The 23,488-nt window shown below is 49.1% G+C and overlaps 1 protein-coding gene across 2 annotated transcripts in view; it reads left to right on the top strand.

Annotated features, from left to right (window-relative positions):
* The window catches only part of ITPR2 (inositol 1,4,5-trisphosphate receptor type 2), a 185,930-nt gene that overhangs the window by 96,511 nt on the left and 65,931 nt on the right, over positions 1-23,488 (top strand). For both annotated transcript variants that reach the window (XM_069965955.1, XM_069965946.1), the window contains exons 38-45: positions 12,278-12,380; positions 12,913-13,100; positions 14,888-15,068; positions 17,767-18,026; positions 19,571-19,771; positions 20,685-20,795; positions 21,189-21,284; positions 21,765-21,884. In XM_069965955.1, coding sequence (XP_069822056.1) covers positions 12,278-12,380; positions 12,913-13,100; positions 14,888-15,068; positions 17,767-18,026; positions 19,571-19,771; positions 20,685-20,795; positions 21,189-21,284; positions 21,765-21,884 — 1,260 coding nt within the window. The remainder of the gene's footprint in view (positions 1-12,277; positions 12,381-12,912; positions 13,101-14,887; positions 15,069-17,766; positions 18,027-19,570; positions 19,772-20,684; positions 20,796-21,188; positions 21,285-21,764; positions 21,885-23,488) is intronic.

Here is a 23,488-nt window from a genome sequence, read left to right as displayed (position 1 = left end):
ATGCCCTGATGTCAGCACACAACTAATATGGCTGTTACTGCATCTTCAGGGGTTGCTACCCAGCTCCCCCAAGCTACTGATAAGCGAGATAGGCTATAGTCTAGCTGGTGAAGGACTGCAACTCCCAGCATACCCTGATGTTAGAAGGCAACCAATATGTCTATTACTGCATCATCTTTAGGGGTTGCTACCTCACCCAGCTTTCCCAGGCTCCTGATAAGCAAGTCTGGCTATAGTCTAGACTGCTTTGCAACGAGTGAGCCTCCTGTTGCAAAACTACAACTCCCAGCATGTCCTGATGTCCGCACACAACTAATATGGCTGCCCCTGCAGTCATTTCTTGCCTTACCCAACTTTCCTTGTCTCCTGAAAAGCCAGTCTGGCTATAGTTAGACTGGTTTTCAACCAGTGGCCCCTCAGTTGTCAGTGGAACTACAACTCCCAGCAAGCCCCTATAACTGCAGGCGATACGTATGGCTGCCATTACATCTTTCTATCTTACCCAGCTTTCCCAGGCTCCTGACTTGTAAGGGTGGCTATACTCCAGGGCCGTGTGACAACTCCCAGCATGCCCTGATATACAATATGTACCGATCCATTACTCTTCCTCATGTGTTGCTACCTGACCCAGCTTTTCCTGTCTCCTGAAAGGAAGTCTTTCTATAGTCTAGGTTGGTTTCAAACCATTGACCCTCTGACTGTTGCAGAACACTATTTGTTACAGCCATCATACCCAGCTTTCCCTGGCTCCTGAATTGCAGGTCTGGCCATGGTTTATGTTTGGCACCTTCCTGCCTGCCCTGATGCTGCCCAGTATGCCTGTTATTCCATCCTCCTTTGTGGTTACCATCTTACCCAGCTTTCCCAGGCTGCTGAATAGTCAGTGTGGCTATAGTTAGGGGGAGCGGCCCCCATCAGGTGAACAACAACCCCCAGAACCCCTGATAGCCATAAACAACCAATACGACTCTGAGTATAGCTTCTGCATGTTATATTACCTTACACAACTTTCCCAGGCTCCTGAAAAGCATGTCTCACCTTAGTCTGGGATACGACTCCCATCTATATCTATGTAACCAGCATGACTGTGATTCCTTCTATCTTTGGGGTTGTTTCCTCACTCAGCTTTCCCAGGCTCCTGAAAGGTGAATCTAAATATACTCCAGCACAGTGGTTTCCATCAGGTGGATCACCTGCTGTTGCATAACCACAACTCCCAGCATGCCCTTACAGCCATTAGAGACCAATATGGATGTCATTACATGTTATTCAACTTTCAAAGGCACCTGAGAAGCAATCCTGGCTTTACCCAAGTGCATTGGGGCTCTATAATCTTTGCACAACTACAACCCCCATCATGTCCTGGTGTGGTTGTTATTACAGCTTGCACAGGCTATGTTACTTTATCCAGCTTTCCCTGGTTTCTGAGAAGCTAGCCTATTCTCTAGGGTAGGAGCCGTTAACTTATGACTTTTCAGCTGACAATAACTACAACCCCCATCATGTCCTGCCTGCACTATGCAACCAGTATAGCTATCCATGCCAGCATCCTTAGTGTTTAGTTTTTTTTTTACCTTACCCAGCTTTCCCAGGCTCCTGAACAGTAAATCTGTCTATAGCTTAGGACAGTGGTCCCCAAGCCTGTTAAGGGATGCTGGGAGTTGTAGTTTTGCAGCAGCTGGAGACCACTGTCCATCCGGTAGCCATCAAGTTGTTATAGAACTTCAACTCCCAGCATACCCTGAAAGAAGGAGGCGATCAGTAGGGCGGTCAATACATCTACTATGCTTTCTTTGGCTCCTGAAACGCAGGTCTGTCTATGCATAATCGGGTCTCCGGCCGTTGCAGAACTACAACTCCCAGCATGTAAATTACATCGAACTTCCTTTAATCTGAAATCTCAGACGTTTAATCTGACGTTGTAGAATCTCTGCATGGTACAGGTCTGGTGGTCACCAGGGGGTTAAAGGCGCACGCTGGGGTCCGGGGTGTGTGAACGTCCTCTGTGTCTCTGGGCCCGATGGCGTGCCGGCCGGGACGTGTTCCTGCAGCCGCCGGGTTATTCGCAGACACCGGGAAGAAAAGGCTCCTTTCTTGGCAGATTTGGCAGCAGACGCGATGTTACCAGCAGGAGGCCTGAGTCCACAAGTGACCTGTTAGCACGTCCCGTGTCCTGTCTGCACGATGACGATTCCCCGGGGAACTGATGGCGAGTAAACAGGCGGCGGGATACGTATCAAGAGGAAAAAACTCCTGATTCAGCGAGAAATGTTCTCCCTTAAAGGGACAGCGCCGAAGAAATGAGAGCGGAATTATCTCTGCTAAGACGTCCGATTTGTAATGTTACACAAGGCTCATTGCATCAAGCGACAGGGGTATATAGTATATATAGCGATAGCATCAAAACAGTGGTATTCCCATAGTGTGTACATAGGGTTCAATAGAACAAATACATCTACTGGTGACTACTGTGCTTTGTTATACAAGAATATAACTACTATAATACTGCCCCTATATACAGGAATATAACTACTATAATACTGCTCCTATATACAAGAATATAACTACTATAATACTGCTCCTATATACAGGAATATAACTACTATAATACTGCTCCTATATACAGGGATATAACTACTATAATACTGCTCCTATATACAGGAATATAACTACTATAATACTGTCCCTATATACAGGAATATAACTAATATAATACTGCTCCTATATACAGGAATATAACTACTATAATACTGCTCCTATATACAGGAATATAACTACTATAATACTGCCCCCTATATACAGGAATATAACTACTATAATACTGCTCCTATATACAAGAATATAACTACTATAATACTGCTCCTATATACAGGAATATAACTACTATAATACTGCTCCCTATATACAGGGATATAACTACTATAATACTGCTCCTATATACAAGAATATAACTACTATAATACTGCTCCTATATACAGGAATATAACTACTATAATACTGCCCCTATATACAAGAATATAACTACTATAATACTGCTCCTATATACAGGAATATAACTACTATAATACTGCCCCTATATACAGGAATATAACTACTATAATACTGCCCCCTATATACAGGGATATAACTACTATAATACTGCTCCTATATACTGGAATATAACTACTATAATACTGCTCCTATATACAGGAATATAACTACTATAATACTGCTTCTATATACAGGAATATAACTACTATAATACTGCTCCTATATACAGGAATATAACTACTATAATACTGCTCCCTATGTACAGGAATATAACTACTATAATACTGCCCCCTATATACAGGAATATACCTACTATAATACTGCTCCTATATACAGGGATATAACTACTATAATACTGCCCCCTATATACAGGGATATAACTACTATAATACTGCTCCCTACATACAAGAATGTAACTACTATAACACTGCTCCTATATACAGGAATATAACTACTATAATACTGCTCCTATATACAGGAATATAACTACTATAATACTGCTCCTATATACAGGAATATAACTACTATAATACACGAACTGGAGAGAATGGAACCGCTGCACATCCCATCTATGGCTGATACTAATGCCGCTAGGCCTATATTAAAAATCAACACCAGAGTGTCTGTATATGAATTGATCAAGCCATATTGCCCCGTGTACCACCGCGCAGGTCCTCTGGTCCACACGGGTCCCTACGCTAACTCCACACCGTGTCGGTCAGCGACCGCCAACCCCGCAAAGCGTGCACGTGCAGGGAAGGGAGGCCATGGAACGGCCCTGCAACCCCAATGTCACAGGACCAGACCCAAAAAGCCCCACCAAAACCCAGCCAGCACCACCGGCGGGGAAGGCTGCCCCCAAACGACACAAGTATGGATATGGTATTACACTTACCATTGCTGCTCTCCCTCCTGTTTTTTCCCATTCTGTTTGCTGCAGCTATGGTGAGTGTAATACCTTATCCAGACTTGTGCTGCTTGGGGGCGACCTTCTCCGCCGGCGGTGCTGGCCGGGTTCTGGTGTGGTGTTTTTGGGTCTGGTCCTGTGGCATGGGGGTCGCAGGGCCGTCCCATGGCCCCCATTCCCTGTCTGTGCACGCCTGCGGGGTTGGTGGCCACTGACTGGCACGGTGTGGACTTAGTGTAGGGACCCATGTGTATCAGATACCGGCACGAGGTACATGGGGCATTATGGCTTGATCAATTCATACACAAAATTCTGATGTGTTTTTTATTTAGCCTAGCGGCACTAGTATCAGCCATAGGTGTGAGGTGCAGCACTCTGTTTCTTCCCTGAACCATAACTACTATAATACTGCCCCCTATATACAGGAATATAACTACTATAATACTGCTCCTATATACAGGAATATAACTACTATAATACTGCTCCTATATACAGGAATATAACTACTATAATACTGCTCCTATATACAGGAATATAACTACTATAATACTGCCCCTATATACAGGAATATAACTACTATAATACTGCTCCTATATACAGGAATATAACTACTATAATACTGCCCCCTATATACAGGAATATAACTACTATAATACTGCTCCTATATACAGGAATATAACTACTATAATACTGCTCCTATATACAGGAATATAACTACTATAATAGTGCTCCTATATACAGGAATATAACTACTATAATACTGCTCCTATATACAGGAATATAACTACTATAATAGTGCTCCTATATACAGGAATATAACTACTATAATACTGCCCCCTATATACAGGAATATAACTACTATAATACTGCTCCCATATACAGGAATATAACTACTATAATACTACCTCCTATATACAGGAATATAACTACTATAATACTGCTCCTATATACAGGAATATAACTACTATAATACTGCTCCTATATACAGGAATATAACTACTATAATACTGCCCCTATATACAGGAATATAACTACTATAATACTGCCCCTATATACAGGAATATAACTACTATAATACTGCTCCCTATATACAGGAATATAACTACTATAATACTGCTCCTAGGCCTGGCGGCATTAGTATCAGCCATAGATGGGATGTGCAGCCGTTCCATTCTCTCCAGTTCGTGTTTTGCAATTCTCCCTCTCTGAACAGCTAGCACTCCTTTATAAGACCCACATGACCAAAATTAGCAGGATATGTCTGTGCTCACATGTCTGGACCCTATGTCTTCCCCATTCTGTGAGAGCAGCAATGGTAAGTGTAATACCATATCCATACTTGTGTCGTTTGGGGGCAGCCTTCCCCGCCGGTGGTGCTGGCTGGGTTTTGGTGGGGCCTTTTGGGTCTGGTCCTGTGACATTGGGGTTGCAGGGCCGTTCCATGGCCTCCCTTCCCTGCACGTGCACGCTTTGCGGGGTTGGCGGTCGCTGACCGACACGGTGTGGCGTTAGCGTAGGGACCCGTGTGGACCAGAGGACCTGCGCGGTGGTACACGGGGCAATATGGTTTGATCAATTCATATACAGACACTCTGGTGTTGATTTTTAATTTAGGCCTGGCGGCATTAGTATCAGCCATAGATGGGATGTGCAGCCGTTCCATTCTCTCCAGTTCGTGTTTTGCAATTCTCCCTCTCTGAACAGCTAGCACTCCTTTATAAGACCCACATGACCAAAATTAGCAGGATATGTCTGTGCTCACATGTCTGGACCCTATGTCTTCCCCATTCTGTGAGAGCAGCAATGGTAAGTGTAATACCATATCCATACTTGTGTCGTTTGGGGGCAGCCTTCCCCGCCGGTGGTGCTGGCTGGGTTTTGGTGGGGCCTTTTGGGTCTGGTCCTGTGACATTGGGGTTGCAGGGCCGTTCCATGGCCTCCCTTCCCTGCACGTGCACGCTTTGCGGGGTTGGCGGTCGCTGACCGACACGGTGTGGCGTTAGCGTAGGGACCCGTGTGGACCAGAGGACCTGCGCGGTGGTACACGGGGCAATATGGTTTGATCAATTCATATACAGACACTCTGGTGTTGATTTTTAATATAGGCCTGGCGGCATTAGTATCAGCCATAGATGGGATGTGCAGCCGTTCCATTCTCTCCAGTTCGTGTTTTGCAATTCTCCCTCTCTGAACAGCTAGCACTCCTTTATAAGACCCACATGACCAAAATTAGCAGGATATGTCTGTGCTCACATGTCTGGACCCTATGTCTTCCCCATTCTGTGAGAGCAGCAATGGTAAGTGTAATACCATATCCATACTTGTGTCGTTTGGGGGCAGCCTTCCCCGCCGGTGGTGCTGGCTGGGTTTTGGTGGGGCCTTTTGGGTCTGGTCCTGTGACATTGGGGTTGCAGGGCCGTTCCATGGCCTCCCTTCCCTGCACGTGCACGCTTTGCGGGGTTGGCGGTCGCTGACCGACACGGTGTGGCGTTAGCGTAGGGACCCGTGTGGACCAGAGGACCTGCGCGGTGGTACACGGGGCAATATGGTTTGATCAATTCATATACAGACACTCTGGTGTTGATTTTTAATTTAGGCCTGGCGGCATTAGTATCAGCCATAGATGGGATGTGCAGCCGTTCCATTCTCTCCAGTTCGTGTATAACTACTATAATACTGCCCCTATATACAGGAATATAACTACTATAATACTGCCCCTATATACAGGAATATAACTACTATAATACTGCTCCCTATATACAGGAATATAACTACTATAATACTGCTCCTATATACAGGAATATACCTACTATAATAATGCTCCTATATACAGGAATATACTACTATAATACTGCTCCTATATACAGGGATATAACTACTATAATTCTTCCCCCCTATGTCCCTTCTACAGGTGTATTATCTCCCTGTATAATATCTGGCAGGGCCCCCCCTCCGGGACTCTCTTATTCGGCCTGCTATGAGCCCCCAGGATACGATGTATACGGTTGGTGTGGTGGCTGCGGTTGTGCACAGTCTGGAATCATCTCCATCTCTTCATTCTTAAATATCAGGCCCGCTGAGGTATGAACGCCTCGCCGCTCCCGGCCATAAATCCAGCAGTCAGGCTTTTTTGTGCCGCTGCCCGGACAGGAACATTTTTCATAGTCAGCAGCGCATTCGGCCAAGCTCTCCATCTTACCGCTGCCGCTGGGAGTAAATTGTGCTTCTTTTCTCTCCTAAATCACTGCTGTGCCTCCTCGGTGCCTCCGCCCTGTGCCAGCTAGTGATGCAGCCCTGCCAGGACCGACGGGTTTCGCTGCCAGAACCAAGATAAATCTCTTCATTATTGGCATCTGCTTTGCCCCGTTCCTTCCTGCCCCCCCTGCTCCCTGTATCTGCGCGCTGCCTGACAGTTTGGGCACGTTGTTGGATGACGGCCGCGCTCCCCTGCACGCCACGTCCAGGTGTTATTGTACTTGAGTGGAACGCGTTGGCAGGCGGTGTTGGTAAATGTTTTCGGAGAGGAGTCGGCGAGCAGATGCTCCCGAGATGTCAGGCAATGATACTCATCATCTTGTCGGATTCCTGCCCGATCTTTTTACGGTTTTATGTAAATAGTTTAAAGAAAACGCCGGAACGTTTACGTCTACTTTAGATCTGAAGATTTCATCTCGTTCAAATATCGTTCAACCTCCGACCCCTGTTCTCAGGCCGCTCATGCGCAGACCATCAGAGCAGGAGCCGAAGACTCAAATGTCCGTGCTGCAGCATGCTAAGGTTATAGGGCTTAAAGGGGAACTCCAGGGAAATTCTTTTCTTTCAAATCAACTGGTGTCAGAAAGATATATAGATTTGTAATTTACTTCTATTTAAAAATCTCCAGTCCTCCAGTACTTATCAGCTGCTGTATGTCCTGCAGGAAGTGGTGTATTCTCTCAAGTCTGACACAGTGCTCTCTGCTGCCACCTCTGTCCATGTCAGGAACTGTCCAGAGCAGCAACAAATCCCCATAGAAAACCTTTACTGCTCTGAACAGAGGTGGCAGCAGAGAGCACTGTGTCAGACTGGAAAGAATACAACACTTCCTGCAGGATATACAGCAGCTGCTAAGTACTGGAAGACTGGAGATTTTTAAATACATGTGTATAGGACCCCCCTGATATCAGGATAGGACGTCTCCGTGTATAAGACCCCCGTCATATCTGGTGCTGTCCCATATGCCACATGTAATACCACATGTCACCTGTAGTGGCCGCTGCTGTGCAGCCACTCATCCTCTCCAGCCGGCTGTGATCAGCTGATCTCTTCTTAAAGGGGGTTAATAATTAATTAAAGCAATGACGATCAGTCTTCTCGCCCTTTAAACTCCCCTGGTCATGTGATTTCTATTAGGGCGACGCCCCCTTTCCTCGCTCCGCCGCACAGCTGATTACATGGGCGCTGATGTGTAAAACTTAAAAAAAAACAAAAAAAAACGTACACCCTCCCGGTAGTTCCCGGCTGAGCAGCAGTAGCCGCTTCATTTCGCCCTCTTGAATTCGTATTCGTGAAGCGGTAATTAGAAAGCCGAGCACTTGTGTCTGATTGTACCACAAAGCCGCCGTAATGTCAGCGCCGCCGGCTTCATCAGGTTCCCTTGTGATTGGCGCCGGCGAGCGGCGAGGGCGGCTGATTGCGGCAGGGGGGGGGGATTATCGTTTCTCGGTTTTGTGGGCGCCAGGCGAAGGGTTAACCAGCGCAGTTTTTTTTCCCCTTTTTTCGGCGCTGTGTAAATCAGGGCGAGACAATCGGGCGAGATGACGGTAAGTGCCGCCTTTTATCTATATTGAATAATGTTTCCCAGAAAAATGAAGCACTTGTTTTAGTAAATTGTAAATTCAGAGATTTCGCAGCAGACAACGCTTTACAGCGCCGCTCATGATGAAGCACTTTGGGCCCCGATCGGCAGAAAGCCATTAATTGCGATGTTTCTCCTAAACGTCATGTGACCGACGGAAAAACGGAAACGCTGCCTGCAGAGGCTGCCAATCAATTAACTGTTCGCTGCCCTCCGAGCCGATATACAGACCCCATACTATCCCGTATAGGAGGAGTACAGTATACAGGACTGATCCTGCAGTATACTCCAGAGCTGCACTCATTATTCACTATGTGTACATACATTACAATACTGATCCTGAGTTACATCCTGTATTATACCCCAGAGCTGCACTCACTATTCTGCTGGTGGGGTCACTGTGTACATACATTACTGATCCTGAGTTACATCCTGTATTATACCCCAGAGCTGCGCTCACTATTCTGCTGGTGGGGTCACTGTGTACATACATTACTGATCCTGAGTTACATCCTGTATTATACTCCAGAGCTGCACTCACTATTCACTGTGTACATACATTACTGATCCTGAGTTACATCCTGTATTATACTCCAGAGCTGCGCTCACTATTCTGCTGGTGGGGTCACTGTGTACATACATTACATTACTGATCCTGAGTTACATCCTGTATTATACTCCAGAGCTGCACTCACTATTCTGCTGGTGGGGTCACTGTGTACATACATTACTGATCCTGAGTTACGTCCTGTATTATACCCCAGAGCTGCACTCACTATTCTGCTGGTGGGGTCACTGTGTACATACATTACATTACTGATCCTGAGTTCCATCCTGTATTATACCCCAGAGCTGCACTCACTATTCTGCTGGTGGGGTCACTGTGTACATACATTACATTACTGAGTGACATCCTGTATTATACCCCAGAGCTGCACTCACTATTCTGCTGGTGGGGTCACTGTGTACATACATTACATTACTGATCCTGAGTTCCATCCTGTATTATACCCCAGAGCTGCACTCACTATTCTGCTGGTGGGGTCACTGTGTACATACATTATTGATCCTGAGTTACATCCTGTATTATACCCCAGAGCTGCACTCACTATTCTGCTGGTGGGATCACTGTGTACATACATTACATTACTGATCCTGAGTTACATCCTGTATTATACCCCAGAGCTGCACTCACTATTCTGCTGGTGGGATCACTGTGTACATACATTACATTACTAATCCTGAGTTACATCCTGTATTATACCCCAGAGCTGCACTCACTATTCTGCTGGTGGGGTCACTGTGTACATACATTACTGATCCTGAGTTCCATCCTGTATTATACCCCAGAGCTGCATTCTCTATTCTGCTGGTGGGGTCACTGTGTACATACATTACATTACTGATCCGGAGTTACATCCTGTATTATACTCCAGAGCTGCACTCACTATACTGCTGGTGGGGTCACTGTGTACATACATTACATTACTGATCCTGAGTTACATCCTGTATTATACCCCAGAGCTGCACTCACTATTCTGCTGGTGGGGGTCACTGTGTACATACATTACTGATCCTGAGTTACATCCTGTATTATACCCCAGAGCTGCACTCACTATTCTGCTGGTGGGGGTCACTGTGTACATACATTACATTACTGATCCTGTATTATCCTCCAGAGCTGCACTCACTATTCTGCTGGTGGGGGTCACTGTGTACATACATTGCACTGCTGTATTATACTCCAGAGCTGCGCTCCCGGCGGGGTTGGGCTGCTGCAGGGCGCGCTCAGTACTGGGAGACAGACTATTCCGTCATGTTTACAGTGTCTGACTCCTACACCTAAACTCATGTGCTGTATCCATGGTAACGGTGTGTCCTACATGCCGTACGCTGTGGAGTCGGCCCACACAGGTCAGACGAGACGCGCGCCCTGCAACTGATTTCATTTATTATGCTTTAAAGGGCAGACCTTGGGAAGAGGCAGACAGGCCCGAGTCCTTCTCCCGTCTCGGTGACACAAAGCACAGTCACATCTCCGCGCCGCGCTCTGGCGGAGGAGCTCGCCGCTAATTGTCTGGGCTTGTGTCTCTGTCCTGATCCGTCTCTACATAAAGCACAACGTGTTTCCAGGCTGCAGGGTTGTCTATATCAGTCGTGGGAAATTAAAGGGGCGCCGACCCTCATTAAAGGGGCTGAGAACCAATAGATTGCCTCCGCAGGATGGAGTCCCCCTTTAACACTTGGGACTTGGGTAGTTTAAAGGGGTCATACTGAATAAAGAAAATATGGCAACTGTTTTTATTTTCTAAGTAGCGTCACCCTTGTATACAGGTTGTGGTGGGTACTGCAGCTCTGCCCTATTCACGTTAATGGGGGTTAGGTGTAATAGGGGAACACAACGTGTCAAGTGTTAAAGTCCTCGGAATCACTCTGCCCAGTCAGAGAGAGAACTGTGTGACCATACTGCTGCACAGTCCTCTCTATCCCCTCCCTGCACTCATCTCTATGATCATAGAACTGTGTAGTCATACAGATACAGCTGCACAGTCCTCTCTATCTCCTCCCTGCACTCATCTCTATGATCATAGAGAGAACTGTGTGGTCTTATAGTTACAGCTGCACAGTCCTCTCTATCCCCTCCCTGCACTCATCTCTATGATCATAGAGAGAACTGTGTGGTCTTATAGTTACAGCTGCACAGTCCTCTCTATCCCCTCCCTGCACTCCTCTCTATGATCATAGAACTGTGTGGTCATACAGATACAGCTGCACAGTCCTCTCTATCTCCTCCCTGCACTCATCTCTATGATCATAGAGAGAACTGTGTGGTCTTATAGTTACAGCTGCACAGTCCTCTCTATCTCCTCCCTGCACTCATCTCTATGATCATAGAGAGAACTGTGTGGTCTTATAGTTACAGCTGCACAGTCCTCTCTATCCCCTCCCTGCACTCATCTCTATGATCATAGAGAGAACTGTGTGGTCTTATAGTTACAGCTGCACAGTCCTCTCTATCCCCTCCCTGCACTCATCTCTATGATCATAGAGAGAACTGTGTGGTCTTATAGTTACAGCTGCACAGTCCTCTCTATCCCCTCCCTGCACTCCTCTCTATGATCATAGAACTGTGTGGTCATTCAGTTACAGCTGCACAGTCCTCTCTGTCCCCTCCCTGCTCTCATCTCTGTGATCATAGAGAGAACTGTGTGGTCTTATAGTTACAGCTGCACAGTCCTCTCTATCCCCTCCCTGCTCTCATCTCTGTGATCATAGAGAGAACTGTGTGGTCTTATAGTTACAGCTGCACAGTCCTCTCTATCCCCTCCCTGCTCTCATCTCTATGATCATAGACAATCATTGTAGACAAATTTTCTATTAACACAGGGAGGCAATTTCTTTTATTTATTGGGGGGGGGGGGTAGTTTATAATGGGAATAACTTTACCTATTGGTGTTAGTGTTTAATGTATTAATAAAGTTTTTTTCTAAAATTTTGTACAGGGATTAACATTGCGGAAGATTCTCCTGAATCGCTACTTCAAGGGTGATCCTGGATCGTCAGTGAGCGGGCCTGTAGGATTCAGTAAGCCGGGACCGTCTGGAGGTGCTGACCTCTATGATATATATATTGGGGGAGATTTATCAGACATGGTGTAAAGTGAGACTGGCTCAGTTGCCCCTAGCAACCAATCAGATTCCACCTTTCATTCCTCACAGACTCTTTGGAAGATGAAAGGTGGAATCTGATTGGTTGCTAGGGGCGACTGAGCCAGTTTCACTTTACACCATGTTAAATAAAGCTCCCCCATTGCTTTTGATGATGTGCAGATAGTGACCCTGTGTTTTATCATGGAGGAAACTGTCAGCAAGCTGCTGGTGACTGACTTCCCCCGTGTTATGTCTTTCTATGTATTGGTATATATGGATTTATGTGGACACTTTTATATATTATGTTCATGAGTCGGCCCAGGTGTTCACATTTTGGACAAGATCAGTCAACAGCAATGAACCTGCTTGTTGATGGTTTCCAGTTAAGAAAAAATATGTAAAAACTTAAAATTAAGTGAAAACTGCAGAGATGTGAAGGGGCGTTGATGCCGTCATGTATCTGACCCCGTCCGTCCGTTTCTCGGCAGGATATAGCGCCCAGGAGAGTGACCGCAAGAGCGGCGCCTCCATGAGCGACATCCAGTGTCTCCTGGATAAGGAAGGAGCCTCCGAACTCATCATCGACGTCATCGTCAACACCAAGAACGACCGCATCTTCTCTGAGGGCATCCTGCTGGGCATCGCCTTACTGGAGGGGGGCAACACCCAGATCCAGGTATGGCGGGGTATAGGGGCTGCATCACCACATGGAGGAGGGGTACAGGGGCTGCATCACCATATGGAGGAGGGGTATAGGGGCTGCATCACCATATGGAGGAGGGGTATAGGGGCTGCATCACCGTATGGAGGAGGGGTATAGGGGCTGCATCACCGTATGGAGGAGGGGTATAGGGGCTGCATCACCATATGGAGGAGGGGTATAGGGGCTGCATCACCGTATGGAGGAGGGGTATAGGGGCTGCATCACCATATGGAGGAGGGGTATAGGGGCTGCATCACCGTATGGAGGAGGGGTATAGGGGCTGCATCACCGTATGGAGGAGGGGTATAGGGGCTGCATCACCGTATGGAGGAGGGGTATAGGGGCTGCATCACCATATGGGGGAGGGGTATAGGGGCTGCATCACCATATGGAGGAGGGGTATAGGGGCTGTACCAGTGTATGGGGGAGGGGTATAGGGGCTGCATCACCATATGGAGGAGGGGTATAGGGCTGCATCACCATATGGAGGAGGGGTATAGGGGCTGCATCACCGTATGGAGGAGGGGTATAGGGGCTGCATCACCGTATGGAGGAGGGGTATAGGGGCTGCATCACCGTATGGAGGAGGGGTATAGGGGCTGCATCACCATATGGAGGAGGGGTATAGGGGCTGCATCACCGTATGGAGGAGGGGTATAGGGGCTGTACCAGTGTATGGGGGAGGGGTATAGGGGCTGTACCACTGTATGGGGGAGGGGTATGGTGGCTGCACCACTGTATGGGGGAGGGGTATGGTGGCTGCACCACTGTATGGGGGAGGGGTATAGGGGCTGCACCAGGGTATGGGGGAGGGGTATGGTGGCTGCACCACTGTATGGGGGGGAGAGGGGCTGCACCAGTGTATGGGGGAGGGGTATGGTGGCTGCACCACTGTATGGGGGAGGGGTATGGTGGCTGCACCACTGTATGGGGGAGGGGTATGGTGGCTGCACCACTGTATGGGGGAGGGGTATGGTGGCTGCACCACTGTATGGGGGAGTATGGTGGCTGTACCAGTGTATGGGGGGCAGTATGGTGGCTGTACCAGTGTATGGGGGGCAGTATGGTGGCTGTACCAGTGTATGGGGGGCAGTATGGTGGCTGTACCCGTGTATGGAGGGTATAGGGGCTGTACCAGTGTATGGGGGGCAGTATGGTGGCTGTACCAGTGTATGGGGGGCAGTATGGTGGCTGTACCAGTGTATGGGGGGCAGTATGGTGGCTGTACCCGTGTATGGAGGGTATAGGGGCTGTACCAGTGTATGGGGGGCAGTATGGTGGCTGTACCAGTGTATGGGGGGCAGTATGGTGGCTGTACCCGTGTATGGAGGGTATAGGGGCTGTACCAGTGTATGGGGAAGGGGTATGGTGGCTGTACCAGTGTATGGGGGGTATAGGGGCTGTACCACTGTATGGGGGGGGGGTATAGGGGCTGCACCAGGGTATGCGGGGGGGTATAGCGGCTGCACCACTGTATGGGGGGGGGGTATAGGGGCTGTACCACTGTATGGGGGGGGTTATAGGGGCTGTACCACTGTATGGGGGGGGGTATAGGGGCTGCACCACTGTATGGGGGAGGGGTATAGGGGCTGCACCACTGTATGGGGGGGTATAGGGGCTGTACCACTGTATGGGGGAGGGATATAGGGGCTGCACCACTGTATGGGGGAGGGGTATAGGGGCTGCACCACTGGGGGGCAGTATGGTTGCTGCTCCTCTCTATGCTGTACGTTCCGTGTGACTCCGGATCTTTCCGTCAGGGCTCCTTTTACCATCAACTCAATGAACAGAAGAAGTCTGAGAAGTTCTTTAAGGTTCTGTATGACCGGATGAGAGCGGCCCAGCTGGAGATCCGCGCCACCGTCACCGTCACCACCATCGACCTGGGCTCCAAGAAGAAGGACGAGGACTACGAATCAGTCTCACTGCCCAAACGCAGAGGTAGCAGGCCGGGGTCTATGGGGGGCAGTGTGTGATGTAAGGGGGGGCAATGTGTGATGTATGGGGGGCAATGTGTGATGTATGGGGGGCAATGTGTGATGTATGGGGGGCAATGTGTGAGGTATGGGGGGGGGCAATGTGTGAGGTATGGGGGGGGGCAATGTGTGATGTATGGGGGGCAATGTGTGATGTATGGGGGGCAATGTGTGATGTATAGGGGGGTCAATGTGTGATGTGATGTAAGGGGGGGCAATGTGTGATGTATGGGGGGCAGTGTGTGATGTATGGGGGAGGGTAATGTGTGATGTATGGGGGCCAATGTGTGATGTAAGGGGGGGGCAATGTGTGATGTATGGGGGGGGCAATGTGTGATGTATTGGGGGGGCAATGTGTGATGTATTGGGGGGGCAATGTGTGATGTATGGGGGGGCAATGTGTGATGTATGGGGGGCAATGTGTGATGTATGGGGGGCAATGTGTGATGTATGGGGGGGCAATGTGTGATGTATAGGGGGGCCAATGTGTGATGTAAGGGGGGGGCAATGTGTGATGTATGGGGGGCAATGTGTGATGTATGGGGGGGCAATGTGTGATGTATAGGGGGGCAATGTGTGGTGTATTGGGGGGCAATGTGTGATGTAAGGGGGGCAATGTGTGATGCAAGGGGGGGCAATGTGTGATGTAAGGGGGGCAATGTGTAATGTATAGGGGGGCAATGTGTGATGTATTGGGGGGCAATGTGTGATGTAAGGGGGGGCAATGTGTGATGTATGGGGGGCAATGTGTGATGTATTGGGGGGCAATGTGTGATGTATGGGGGGGGGCAATGTGTGATGTATGGGGGGGGCAATGTGTGATGTATTGGGGGGCAATGTATGATGTAAGGGGGGGGCAATGTGTGATGTAAGGGGGGGCCAATGTGTGATGTATGGGGGGGCAATGTGTGATGTATGGGGGGCCAATGTGTGATGTATGGGGGGCAATGTGTGATGTATAGGGGGGTCAATGTGTGATGTGATGTAAGGGGGGGCAATGTGTGATGTATGGGGGGCAGTGTGTGATGTATGGGGGAGGGTAATGTGTGATGTATGGGGGGGGCAATGTGTGATGTATGGGGGGCAATGTGTGATGTATAGGGGGGTCAATGTGTGATGTATGGGGGGCAATGTGTGATGTATAGGGGGGTCAATGTGTGATGTATGGGGGGCAATGTGTGATGTATGGGGGGCAATGTGTGATGTATAGGGGGGTCAATGTGTGATGTATGGGGGGCAATGTGTGATGTATAGGGGTCAATGTGTGATGTATGGGGGGCAATGTGTGATGTATAGGGGGGTCAATGTGTGATGTGATGTAAGGGGGGGCAATGTGTGATGTATGGGGGGCAGTGTGTGATGTATGGGGGAGGGTAATGTGTGATGTATGGGGGGCAGTGTGTGATGTATGGGGGAGGGTAATGTGTGATGTATGGGGGGCAGTGTGTGATGTATGGGGGAGGGTAATGTGTGATGTATGGGGGCCAATGTGTGATGTAAGGGGGGGGCAATGTGTGATGTATGGGGGGGCAATGTGTGATGTATGGGGGGGCAATGTGTGATGTATGGGGGGGCAATGTGTGATGTATTGGGGGGCAATGTGTGATGTATGGGGGGGCAATGTGTAATGTATGGGGGGCAATGTGTGATGTATGGGGGGGCAATGTGTGATGTATTGGGGGGGCAATGTGTGATGTATGGGGGGGGGCAATGTATGATGTAAGGGGGGGCAATGTGTGATGTATGGGGGGCAATGTGTGATGTATGGGGGGCAATGTGTGATGTATGGGGGGGCAATGTGTGATGTATAGGGGGGCAATGTGTGGTGTATTGGGGGGCAATGTGTGATGTAAGGGGGGCAATGTGTGATGCAAGGGGGGGCAATGTGTGATGTATGGGGGGCAATGTGTGATGTAAGGGGGGGCAGTGTGTGATGTAAGGGGGGGGCAGTGTGTGATGTATGGGGGAGGGCAATGTGTGATGTAAGGGGGGTAATGTGTAATGTATAGGGGGGCAATGTGTGATGTATTGGGGGGCAATGTGTGATGTAAGGGGGGGGCAATGTGTGATGTATGGGGGGCAATGTGTGATGTATTGGGGGGCAATGTGTGATGTATGGGGGGGGCAATGTGTGATGTATGGGGGGGGCAATGTGTGATGTATTGGGGGGCAATGTATGATGTAAGGGGGGGCAATGTGTGATGTAAGGGGGGGCAATGTGTGATGTAAGGGGGGGGCAATGTGTGATGTAAGGGGGGGGGCAATGTGTAATGTATAGGGGGGCAATGTGTGATGTATTGGGGGGCAATGTGTGATGTAAGGGGGGGCAATGTGTGATGTATGGGGGGGCAATGTGTGATGTATGGGGGGCCAATGTGTGATGTAAGGGGGGGCAATGTGTGATGTAAGGGGGGCAGTGTGTGATGTAAGGGGGGGGGCAATGTGTGATGTAAGGGGGGGCAATGTGTGATGTAAGGGGGGGCAATGTGTGATGTAAGGGGGGGCAATGTGTGATGTATGGGGGGGAATGTGTTAAAGGATCCTCTGCTCCTTCCACATACATAGGTGTGTGCGGGGGGGGGGGGGGGGGTAAAGTGGACATCCCCTTTAATTCCCGCCCCCAGTCAGATGATGGAACTTCCAGACGTCCGATTGTTTTTCAGCCCGAGACTCTCAGCTGCATCTGAAGGACGGGATGAAGGGGCAGCTGGCGGAGGCGTCCTCAGCCACCTCCAAGGCCTACTGCGTCTACAGGAAGGAGTTAGACCCAGACCTGGACCTGATCGGGTCCGGGGGGGATAATGGAGGAGGGGAGGAGAAGACGGCAGAGGAGGCGGTGGCGGTCAGTCCTGTCATCGCCATCATGCAGCCCATCCTCAGGTTCCTCCAGCTCCTCTGTGAGAACCATAACCTCGGCTTACAGGTACAACAACCCCAACTTTCCTTCTCTTTGGCTTTGAAATCTCCAGCAATGACTTTTCGATGCTATATTACTTTTTCAGTTTGGTTGAAGAGGGACAAGACACAGCAAGAAAGGGTTAATGTAAAATATGAGTCACAGAGCATGCCCACAACATTGTCCCATAAAACCCAAAAAGACATGATGGTTACCCCCAGCATACATTGGGGGTAGATTGCTCAGAGTCACACCATTGACTATGGGAACAGCCATTCTTTCTGCTCAGTGGGCTGTGTACATAGTATAGAGCATGCCCACCACATTTTCCCACAGAATTCTGTAGGTCTTCTCCCAGGTTCCTGCCATAAAGGCACAGGGGCTGCCCACATGATCATATGTTGGAGGCAGATAACTCAGAATCACACCAGCAACTCGCTCTGTATGGTGATCTCTTTGAATAACAGAGCATGCCCACATCACCGTCCCATAGTATTCTCTTCATGAGTTTATTTTCTGATGGCAGTCCACGTGATCATATGTTGAAGATACACATGACAATAAATGATGGGAACAGCTTCTCCTGTAGCTTTCGATTCAGTGATCTCTGTATATGACATAGAGCATGCCCACTACAGTTTCCCGAAGAAGTCAGTAAGTAATTTTCTTATTTCCAGGTTCCTGCTTTAAAGGCGTGATGACTGGCTACATGAATCATATAATGGAGGTAGAAAGCACAGGATCACCCTATTTACAATAATGGGGTCAGCTTCTCTCCACACATCACAGAGCATGCTCACTACACTCTACCAAAGTTGTTAATAAGTTGTTTTCTTAAGAATATCCATCCTGTAAAGCATGATTGTCCTACACTTATCAAAGTGATCCCATGTTAGAGGCAGATATCACTGGATGAAACCAATAAGTGTAGGAGAAAGCACTGCCCCTCCTCCTATCTGCACATGACACAGAGTGTGTCCACTACAATCTCTGATAGCAATCAGTAGCCCATTGACATTAGGTGATAGGAACAGCTGCTCCTCTTCTCCCCCCATCCTTCGTCGTGACATCTCCACGTGACATAAAGCATGCCCACTACAGTCCCCCATAAAGGTCAATGGGTTGTTTTCTTATTTTTAGGTTTCTGCTGTAAGGGTATGATGCCTGCCCTCATAATCAGATGTTGGAGAAGGATAATATAGGTGACGGGAGCAGCTCCTTCTCCCTGCACAGTGACCTCTGCACATGAGTCAGAGCATGCTCACTACAGTCTGTCTATAGGTTGTTTTTCTCATTTCCAGGTGCTTGCTGTGAATGCATGATGTCTGTGCCCACTATAGACTTACATTATTGACAGTAGGTGATGGTGGCAACCCCTCCTCCCCCTCCCTGCACAATGACCTCTTCATCACAGAGCATGCCCATTGCAGTCTCTCATAGAGGTCAATTGGTGTTTTTTAGAATTTCCCGATGTTTGCTGTGCAGGCATGGTTCTAGCATGATCACGAGTGATTTGGAGCTTTGGGCATTATCGCACCCAGTTAACTTTTACATTTTGTGGGTTTTTTTAGAACTTTTTGAGGAACCAGAACAACAAAACCAACTATAACCTGGTGTGTGAGACCCTGCAGTTCTTGGACTGTATTTGCGGGAGCACAACGGGCGGCCTGGGCCTCCTGGGACTCTATATTAATGAGCGGAACGTGGCCTTGGTGAACCAGACCCTGGAGAGCCTGACCGAATATTGCCAGGGTCCCTGCCATGAGAATCAGGTAATGTCATGAGAAGCAGAGCTGGCCTCCTGGTCACATGGAACCCCCCTTACGTCATGAATGGAGTAAAAATGATACCTCCCACAGAGCATGCCCTCTACAACCACAGAGCATGCCCTCTACAACCACAGAGCATGCCCTCTACAACCACAGAGCATGCCCTCTACAACCACAGAGCATGCCCTCTACAACCACAGAGCATGCCTTCTATTCCCACAGAGCATGCCCTCTACAGTCACAGAGCATGCCTTCTATTCCCACAGAGCATGCCCTCTACAGTCACAGAGCATGCCTTCTATTCCCACAGAGCATGCCCTCTACAGCCACAGAGCATGCCTTCTATTCCCACAGAGCATGCCCTTTACAACTACAGAGCATACCTTCTGCTCCCACAGAGCATGCCTTCTATTCTCTCAGAGCATGCCTTCTACAACTACAGAGCATACCTTCTATTCCCTCAGAGCATGCCCTCTACAACTACAAAGCATACCTTCTGCTCCCACAGAGCATGCCCTCTGCAACCACAGAGCATGCCTTCTATTCCCACAGAGCATGCCTTTTACAACTACAGAGCATACCTTCTGCTCCCACAGAGCATGCCTTCTACAACCACAGAACATGCCTTCTATTCTCTCAGAGCATGCCTTCTACAACCACAGAGCATGCCTTCTATTCCCTCAGAGCATGCCCTCTACAACTACAGAACATACATTCTGCTCCCACAGAGCATGCCCTCTACAACCATAAAACATGCCTTCTACTCTTACAGAGCATGCCCTCTTCAGCCACTGATTCAATTTGAATCTCAGCGCATATGGGGGGGTCATACAAACTGAGAATAGGAAAAAAGCTGAATTCTAAATGCTGCTCCGGAGGTGACCAGAGTATAAAACATGTGATATGTGTTTTGCAGACGTGCATCGCAGCGCATGAATCCAACGGAATCGATATAATAATCGCCCTAATTCTGAACGACATCAACCCCCTTGGCAGATACCGCATGGACCTGGTGCTTCAGTTGAAGGTAACACATAGTCGTCATAACGTTAGATGAGGTGACAACTGTGCGGAGCATGCCCCATGTTTAGGAAAATTTGAAAGATTATGTAAAAAGCGTCTCTAAAGTCTTGGCCACTAGGGGTCTAACTTTCCTGCAATCCTCTGTCCACTGCCTGTTGTTAAGCTAAGCCTGTCTCTAGTAACAGAGAGACCAGGACAAAACATGACATGGGGCGGAGTCTGTTAGGCTAAATCTGTCTCTAGTAACAGAGAGACCAGGACAAAACATGACATGGGGCGGAGCTTAGCATGTGCTATGTGTAGGAGATAGAAAAAGAATTTATACCTGCACACTGTGTCCATTCTCCAGAGGATTTGTACTTTAAGGAGTCATGTGATTTATATCCCTTTTTTGTAGAACAACGCCTCCAAGCTGCTGCTGGCCATCATGGAAAGTCGCCATGACAGTGAGAACGCGGAGAGGATCCTGTACAACATGAGACCTGGAGAACTGGTGAGGAACGTCGTCTATGTAGCGGCACCCACACACACCTGTGGATCCCTCCCAGTAGCGGCACCCACACACACCTATGGATCCCTCCCAGTAGCGGCACCCACACACTCCTATGGATCCCTCCCAGTAGCGGCACCCACACACTCCTATGGATCCCTCCCAGTAGCGGCACCCACACACTCCTATGGATCCCTCCCAGTAGAGGCACCCACACACACCTGTGGATCCCTCCCAGTAGCGGCACCCACACACTCCTATAAATCCCTCCCAGTAGAGGCACCCACACACTCCTATGGATCCCTCCCAGTAGCGGCACCCACACACTCCTATGGATCCCTCCTAGTAGCGGCACCCACACACTCCTATGGATCCCTCCTAGTAGCGGCACCCACACACTCCTATGGATCCCTCCCAGTAGCGGCACCCACACACTCCTATGGATCCCTCCCAGTAACTGTTATAATTTCCTTGTGTCCCCAGGTGGATGTAATAAAGGCGGCCTATAACCAGGGCCTGGAGAGCGAGCACGATGAGCACAGCCCCGACGACCAGGTGTCCCCGAGAGCCGTGGGGCATAACATTTACATCCTGGCCCACCAGGTAGGAGCCGTGTGCGGAGTAATGAGTAGGTGTCATGTCCAATGATGCCCCCCCCCCCCCCCGGGAGCCCCCCATGGCAGGGACATGCAGTACGGATATAGCCGCAGGGTTCTGTACACTCAGCTGCTTCTCCTCCAGACTCTCTTCTCTCTTTGGTTTCTGGGGAAGGAAGTAGCTGTCTGGTATGGACTTCCTGTTAGATATAAATATATACATTATTAGAGGGAGGGGGGGGGGGGAGTCATGGCTTCTAAATATATTCCCCATGAGCTCTATGTGCAGTGTCCTGACCACTAGGAGCGCTGTTACTCCATGACCTCTAGGGGCCCTGCTACCTCATAACTACGGCGGAGTTCTTATTTCATGACCACTACAGGTTCTGTTACTTCATTACCACTAGGGGTGCTGTTCCTTTATGACCACTACAGGTACTATTCCCTTATAACCACTAGGGGGAGCTGTTCCTTTATGATCACTGGGGGTGCTGTTACCTCATGACCACTGGGGGTGCTGTTACCTCATGACCTCTAGGGGCGCTGTTCCTTTATGATCACTGGGGGTGCTGTTACCTCATGACCTCTAGGGGCGCTGTTACCTCATGACCACTGGGGGCGCTGTTACCTCATGACCACTGGGGGCGCTGTTACCTCATGACCACTGGGGGCGCTGTCCCTTTATGATCACTGGGGGCACTGTTACCTCATGACCACTGGGGGTGTTGTTACCTCATGACCTCTAGGGGCGCTGTTACCTCATGACCACTGGGGGAGCTGTTACCTCATGACCTCTAGGGGCGCTGTTACCTCATGACCACTGGGGGAGCTGTTACCTCATGACCTCTAGGGGCGCTGTTACCTCATGACCACTGGGGGAGCTGTTACCTCATAACCTCTAGGGGCGCTGTTACCTCATGACCACTGGGGGTGCTGTTACCTCATGACCTCTAGGGGCGCTGTTACCTCATGACCTCTAGGGGCGCTGTTACCTCATGACCACTGTGGGCGCTGTTACATCATGACCTCTGGGGCCCTGTTCCTTTATGACCACCAGTGGCACTATTACCTTATGACCTCCTAGGGTTGTCGTTCTGTCGTGACTACTAGGGGAGCTGTTACCTCATGACCATTAAATGCGCTGTTACCTCATGACCTCTAGTGACGCTTTTAACTCATGACCACTGGGGGCGCAGTTACTTCATGATCACTAGGGGCGCTGTCCCTTTATGATCACTGGGGGCGCTGTTACCTCATGACCTCAAGGGACACTGTTACCTCATAACCTTTAGGGTTGCCGTTCCTTTTTGACTACTAAGGGCGCTGTTACCTCATAATCACTAGGGGCGCTGTTACCTCATAATCACTAGGGGCGCTGCTGTTACCTCATAATCACTAGGGGCGCTGTCACCTCATGACCTCCAGGGTTGCTATTCTTTCGTGACCACTAGGGGCACTGTTACCTCATGACCTCCAGGGTTTCCGTTCCTTTGTGACCACTAGGGGCGCTGTTACCTCATAATCACTAGGGGCGCTGTTACCTCATGACCTCCAGGGTTTCCGTTCCTTCGTGACCACTAGGGGCGCTGTCACCTCATGATTTCCAGGGTT

Source organism: Dendropsophus ebraccatus, chromosome 1, assembly GCF_027789765.1.
Source record: "Dendropsophus ebraccatus isolate aDenEbr1 chromosome 1, aDenEbr1.pat, whole genome shotgun sequence".
Classification (NCBI taxonomy): Eukaryota; Metazoa; Chordata; class Amphibia; order Anura; family Hylidae; genus Dendropsophus; species Dendropsophus ebraccatus.
Note: the sequence above shows the minus strand (reverse complement) of the source record. Positions and strands in the feature narration are given on the sequence as shown.